The sequence below is a fragment of the Amblyraja radiata genome, chromosome 15 (genome assembly GCF_010909765.2).
Source record: "Amblyraja radiata isolate CabotCenter1 chromosome 15, sAmbRad1.1.pri, whole genome shotgun sequence".
In the NCBI taxonomy this organism is placed as follows: domain Eukaryota; kingdom Metazoa; phylum Chordata; class Chondrichthyes; order Rajiformes; family Rajidae; genus Amblyraja; species Amblyraja radiata.
The window spans coordinates 32984632-32992066 of NC_045970.1; the positions used below are offsets into that span (position 1 = coordinate 32984632).

The 7435-nt window shown below is 42.6% G+C and overlaps 1 protein-coding gene across 1 annotated transcript in view; it reads right to left on the bottom strand.

Moving 5' to 3' along the window:
• Positions 1–3276, bottom strand: part of pdcd4 (programmed cell death 4) — a 29512-nt gene extending 26236 nt beyond the window's left edge. Inside the window, exon 1 of the mRNA XM_033033989.1 lies at positions 2818–3276. Within this exon, the coding sequence (XP_032889880.1) occupies positions 2818–2863 (46 nt within the window). The 5' untranslated portion in view covers positions 2864–3276. The remainder of the gene's footprint in view (positions 1–2817) is intronic.
• Between the last annotated feature and the right edge of the window lie 4159 nt (positions 3277–7435).

The window sequence follows — 7435 nt, forward strand, 5'->3', positions numbered from 1 at the left end:
AGGCTAAGACCTTTTGTGAAATTATTACGTCAATTACGAGAGATCTGACCAACAACTGGGAGATGACATGGCTTGATTCGACAGCTATTACAAGAAATTCACTGCCTATCTTTTAAAATAAAGGTCCTGTAATATAAATGATCATGATTTTGACTGGGCGAATCATGAATTATAATGCTGATTGGCAAAAACATACCTAGAAAACTTAAAGGGGGGGGGGGTTTGAGGAGAAATGATATAAGGGAAACATAACAAATATAATGATCGCCTCAAATTGCATGAGATGTCCATAAGAAATCCATGTGCTCAGGATTTCAGGATCACACCAGATAGGAAAACATTCACAAATGAACATATACAACTTAATACTGATTGCTTTGGGGTATGTTTACTCCCCCCCAAGATGATTTGTAACATTTACTTTTGACCTTTCATGATACTTGAGAAATATGGTTAGAGTGGAATCAACTGGCATAGAAGTTAATGTTAGGAAATTGTGAAATCTCAGGCTCCAGCTGCATCTCTGCTGGAGCTTACAAGAAAGTAGTTCAAAGTGGCAACGTTAAAATCTTTTTAAGATGGGAAATTGGACAGACAAATATCCAATTAACTGAAGTATGAGAAACCTATACCTTACATACTACAAAAATACAAGTTTTAACAACACATCAACTCACAAAACAAAATACTCAAGGTTTCCTAAAGAATAAACTAAAGAAAGGGTGTGTCAGAACTTTGGACTAAGACCATCCCTTTGGCACCACATATGCTGTTTGACTGCTGAGCTCTGCCAGTTGTTTACTTTTTGCAACCAAAAGCTGTCGGTGAAGGCAGAGGAGTTCAAGAGGAATGTAGATTTCGCGGAAAGATACAGCACAATGCTGACAGGAACAAGGTCACAAAGATTTAAATAAAGGGGGCGAGAAGTTTAACGAGGTCTTAATGAACCAACACAACGATGACGACTAATGAGATCTGTGTAGTGTTATGCAAGCACTTAAATTTATGCATTATGAAAGTTGAGAGGTTGTCCAGAAAAACATTGAAAGACTTACTGTGTAGTAAGGAACTGCAGATGCTGGTTTAAACTTATAAACAACTTACTTTTGAATGTGCTAAAATGAGAGGTGATCTTATAGAAATATATAAGATTATTAAGGGATTGGACACGCTAGAGGCAGGAAACATGTTTCCGATGTTGGGGGAGTCCAGAACCAGGGGCCACAGTTTAAGAATATGGGGTAGGCCATTTAGAACGGAAATTAGGAAAAACATTTTCACTCGGAGAGTTGTGAATCTGTTGAATTCTCTTGTCTCAGAAGGCAGTGGAGGCCCATTCTCTGGATGCTTTCAAGAGAGAGTTAGATTGTGGATGATCAACCATGATCAGTGAATGGCGGTGCTGGCTCGAAGGCCCGAATGGCCTACTCCTACAACTATTGTCTGGCTACTGTGTTAAGATTACTGATAGTGACACTTCCTGAAGGGAGACAAGACCCTTTCTGCACAAGGTGCATGGCAATCAGACTGAAAATGTACAGAAAGTGGCAAAGGAAAATGACCCCAAAACAAGAATCAAATGACAGATTTACTGCTTTGGTCTGTCTCGCATTTTAAAAATGGCTGTATTATCAAACCTCAATACCAGCTAGTCTCACTTTTTCTTCAGTAACATCACTATCATATTTACTGAAAAACAAGAATTGCAGGTACACATCATGGACAGCTACCCACACCCAAACTGCATCAAAAATGTTACAAGCTAAGCATTTAAATTTACTTCTAATTACATTTTTACTTAACAGATTTACAGTTTAGTTGAATAATCCTACTGATGCAAATGGCAGCCTGCGTTAGATGGGTTCTGAAGCATAATTCCAAGATTTAATCTGACAAATCGTACCACGTACCGAGACATGATGCACTCTTGAAAGCAAGTCACAAGGGATGGTAAATTATGCTTCAGTTTACCTGTTTCCATAACTCAAGCATGTATAATACCTGCGAGCCGATCCAAAAAAAATCTCATGGCCTGAAAAGCTATCTCAAGCATCACAAAATTAAAAAGAGATCTGATTTATTCTTAACTGTCTGCATAAAACCTCTACTGCATTCATTTAATTAACAATCAAACACAAAAACTATTATTTGTTAACATGTTACTGGCAGAAGTATTACAAAGCAACAGGATATAAATATAAATAAATATTTACAACCTCAAAGGCAGTAAATAAAACCCAAAATACCAAGATTGCCTGGAGAGAATAATTAAGGTTGCTTTATTTTAAACTAATTTTAAAAGGCAATGATTGATCGTGGTAAGGAGCCCCTAGCTTTGTCACAGATTTAAATGATTCCCATTAGTTTAACTAAAAACAAAAGGAGGCGACAAGGAAACTGAACAGACAAAATAAAGAGATAAACCTCAGAATGTTTAGAATAAAAAGCCTTTTTTATAATGTGACCAAAGTAGCTGTTGGGGAAGGAAGTCAAATTAACCCAGTGGCTCGACCACAGCACGTGGTGTCTGCAAAGTGCTGCCTTTAAAAGTTATTTAACTTTAAAGTATTTACTTTTGAAGGCAGCAACATGTGAAAACAATGTTTTTATTTTATTTTAAACTTCCTTTTTTAATGATCGAAATATGCAAATAGAAAGTGGAATGCAAAATAAAGATTTAAATCCTAAACCAGTTTACCTTGCACGTACTGAACAAAATTTTGCATGTATACATGTTTGTACTAAGGGTCCTGCAGATACCACTGAGTCTGTCATCGTTGGCACATTCTCTCACACACACACACACACACACAGTACCTGCTGCTGGAGGATTGCTGAATTTCGGCTCTGCCTCTGTTGCCATATTTGCAAAGAAATCGGGATCGGTTCGAAGGGCTGTTTATGTTGCCGGGGGTGGGGGTAATTCGCTGCTCCCTCTCACCCCACTTTCCCCTTCCCCTCCACCCCAGCGCCTGCAGCGCCTCGAACTTAAATGAAAACAAATCCGTTCCTCTCAAACCCAGTCTCTGGGAGCAGAAGGCTTCGGGGATTCGGCACAGATGTATGATTACGATGGGAGAGTGTTAAGGGTGCAGGTTGCCGTGGTTTGTTGCTGTCGAGAGCTATGATTTCATTGACAACAAGCTACTGCTGCCTACGACCCCCCCCCCTCTCAACGCTTGGCTTCCAGTCGCTTCTGTTTGTTTTCCTCCCGCGACCTCGCCTCACGTGGTAGCAACAACGTCGTCCATTCGTCGCCAAGCCGCCGACACGTCCAATCGCCGGAGCGCTTGCACCGATGTTGGTGCTTCGCTCCCGCGACCAATCAAAAATGACGTATCTTCCCCCCCCCCTCCCTCACCCACGGGGAGGCAGCAGCCTGAGGGGCTGAATGGCCGCAGCCACCTCACTCGACTATGAGCTACATGAAGACCCTAAGGCAGGGGTTCCCAACCCTTTTTCGACCCATTTACCCATGGCAACTTTAATAGTACATAACAATGTTATTTCACTTATTTATGTACCAAATATGATGAACAGATACCAGTATACCAGAACCAAACACAGTCAGTCAATGAGAAAAAAAATGTGCAAATATGTACAAATCCAGAATCAACAGTAAATTTACCCCAGGTTGGGAACCCTGGCCCTAATGCATAGGAGCATAATTAGGCCTTTCAGCCGTAGAGTCACACAGCGTGGAAACGAACCCTTCAGTCCAACTCATCCATGCCAACCATGTTGTCCCATCTACACCAGTCCGACCTGCCTGCGTTTGACCCATATTCCTCTAAACCTTTCCTATCCATGTACCTGTCCACATGTTCATAAGTTATAGAAGCAGAATTAGGCCATTCGGCCCATCAAGTTAACTCTACCATTCAATTATGGCGGATCTATTTTTCCCTCTCAACTCCATTCTCCCGCCTTCTCCCCATAACCCCTGATACTGATCAATCTCTGCCTTAAAAGTATCCATTGGCTTGGCCTCCAAATACCTTTTAAATGTTGTTATCGTGCCTGTCTCATTTCTTGCTATTGAGGGAGTACAGCATAGGTTTACAAGATTAATTCCCGGGATGGTGGGACTGTCATGTGCTGAAAGAATGGAGCGGCTGGGTTTGTATACTCTGGAATTTAGAAGGATGAGAGGGAATCTTATTGAAGATATAAGATTATTAAGGTTTTGGACACCCTAGAGGCAGGAAACATGTTCCCCGATGTTGGGGGAGTCCAGAACCAGGGGCCACAGTTTAAGATTAAGGGGTAAGCCATTTAGAATGGAGATGAGGAAACACTTTTTCACACAGAGAGTTGTGAGTCTGTGGAATTCTCTACCTCAGAGGGCGGTGGAGGCCAGTTCTCTGGATACTTTCAAGAGAGAGCTAGATAGGGCTCTTAAAGATAGTGGAGTCAGGGGATATGGGGAGAAGGCAGGAACGGGGTACTGATTGGGGATGATCAGCCATGATCACATTGAATGGCGGTGCTGGGTCGAAGGGCCAAATGGCATACTCCTGCACCTATTGTCTATTGTCTGTTGTCTATTGTCAAAGTTCTGAATGGCTTTTCTGGAGTGAATAAGGCTGAAATGTTGTTAACAGCAGAAGGATTAATAACTACATATTAAAGTTCGTCAGCAAAAGAGCCAGAGGCATCGTGAGGAAACACTGATTTATCGGCCTGGAATACACTACTTGAAAGGGTGAAGGGAGCAGATTAAACACAAAAATTCAACAGGGAAATGCTTAAATAGAAAGCAAGACTTGTATTTCATATCCCTTTCAGAATGCCCCAAAATGAATTGCGTTTGAAGATTTATCTCTGCTATAATGCAAATAACATGCAGTAAGGTTGGGCTCCCATATGCACCAATGACCGGACATTTTTTTTAAATTGTTTTGGTTGAGGAAATACTGTCCAGGACATGGAATATGAAATGCCTGAGGTAAAACAATGATGAAAGTGGAGAAATTGAATAACTCTACCATATTAATGCACTGCAATGATGGATTCAATTGTCTCTTTCTTTAGAGCATAATTCTTTAATATACTTGGATTACATAAAACTGGCATTTGTTGTTGTAAAATTGTGAAATATTGATATAACTACCATTTTGAGGCTGTATTTCCAGGTTTAATGGGACTCAGAAAATGGGATCAAGCACCATTCTTCATTGGAACATATCTTGTGAAATGTCATTCTTCAAAGTAATTGGATTGGTCATACATATAGGTTTCAACAAATGCTTATACTAATTTACTTCCATGTAGAACATGGCAATTCTGCTGTTGAGATGACATTTGAGGATTTGTTGATCAAAAATGTGGGAAGATCTTGGTCCCAAACACTGAGGAACATTTATCCTTCCAGGTTAGGTTGAAGAGACTAGGGGTAACAGCTAAAGTCCTGAAATTCAAACCCAATTCACTTCCACTATGTCGTGTTCGTGTTTTAATGGAATTATCATCTTTGGAGACAATGACTAATGTATTCTCAAATACAGGTCCATTAAGGTATTTTGTTCAGGTCCCATGTGAGGTTGGAAAAAATAGAAACTTCAAATATAATCATAGTTTCACTTTAACCCACTTACACTCGGATTCCCTGGGCTTATGCAACCCAAACCAAGAAGGGCTGGAAGTGCCTGGTAAATGCTTTTACAGTGCTGATGGTAGGCTAAGAGGAATGGAGTACTCCCCAACTCCTAATTCTCTGGTTTGCTTGCATCCCTGTGATCTACTGAGCCATATATTCCAATCCCATCTCTGCTGTGCTGCATCCTAAAGGGACTGTCCCACGAGCATGCGACTCCATGCGGCAAGCGCGACCTAAAGGGCCGGTCCCACCAGCATGCACCTGCATGCGGCAAGCGCGACCTAACGTGGTCGCTTGAGCCGTACGGCTTCGCGGGGCCGGTCCCACTTTGATTGCCGGAGCCGTATGGAGTTGTGTGGAGCTGGTCCCGACATCGCGCGGGGCTCCGAAAAACTGACCGTGTTTAAAAATTCCGCACGGCAACGGCCTGCCGGTCCGCAGCCGCCTCGACGCCGTACGCACCGTCTCGACGGGCGTGCGCAGCCGCCTCGACGCCGTGTCACTCACTCGACCTCCGCTCGGCTCCCGCTTCTGGTTTGGTCGTGCTTGCCGCATGCAGGCGCATGCTGGTGGGACCGGCCCTTTAGGTCGCGCTTGCCGCATGCAGGTCGCATGCTCGTGGGACAGGCCCTTTACGATCTCTGTAGTGCCCAAATGGCCTCCAGCTTCCCGCGAACCCAGTCCTCAGTTGCCTTGTAAATATAAGGATCTTTCTTTATCAACAAATAAACAACTTCTTGACCACTGATTGTTTAGTTTAATCAACTATTGTCATGTGCGCCGAGGTACAGTGAAAAGCTTTTTTTGTTGCATGCTATCCAGTCAGCGAAATTACTATACATAATTACAATTGAGGCGTTCACCGTGTGCAGATACAGCATAAAGGTTATAACGTTTAGTGCAAGATAAAATCCAGTAAAGTCTTAATAAAGACAGTTTGAAGGTCTCCAATGAGGTAGATGGAAGGTCATAACTGCTCTCTAGTTGGTGGGAGGATCGCCCAGTTGCCTGATAACAGTTGGGAAGAAACTGTCCCAACCTGTCATTTGCTTTTTTCAAGTTACCTGCCTTCATGGTGTTTGTCTTTAGTTTTTTTAGGAGTTTCTCATCACCTACTGGGTGTGCATATCTTTGTGCAGGTTTCTGTTGGCTCTCTCTTATTAGAGAGATCCATGTGGTCTTCAGCAAAGATCCTATAGCAAGCAAGATAGATCACCTTCTAAATGCAATGGGCTGATGTGCAGTACGCAACAGAGCGGAACGTGGGTCTTGTTTTCATCCATTCCAGTAACCCGACCCGACCCGACCCGAGCCGATCCGACTCGCAGTGTAATCAGCGTTGCGGGAGAACAGTTTGTGCTAATAAATTATAATTCTGAAAATGAGGAGAAGATTTTACCCAAATAACTTTTATTTTTACGAGGATGTTTCCGTACCCGGCTTCCGTCTCCGCACTAGTATCCTATGGGATCTTTGGTGCAGAGACGGAAGCCGGTTATGGAAATGGGGCCAAAAATTACCCATGAATCTGCCCATGACCGTACTACGTCTTTTTCGTCGAGTGATCTATCTTGCTTCGCTGTAGGATCTTTGGACTTCAGTGTCAAGTTAGTTTGAATTTTTACCCAGTCAACAAGGAATTCTCATTTAGCATAAAACCTGAAAGGCAGCAAAGACAACCACTGAGTCTGAAGAAGGGTTTCGGCCCGAAACGTCGCCTATTTCCTTCGCTCCATAGATGCTGCTGCACCCGCTGAGTTTCCCCAGCAATTTTGTGTACCTAAAGACAACCACTCAATTGGATTCAATTTAAATCCAAGGTTCAACGAGAAAGGG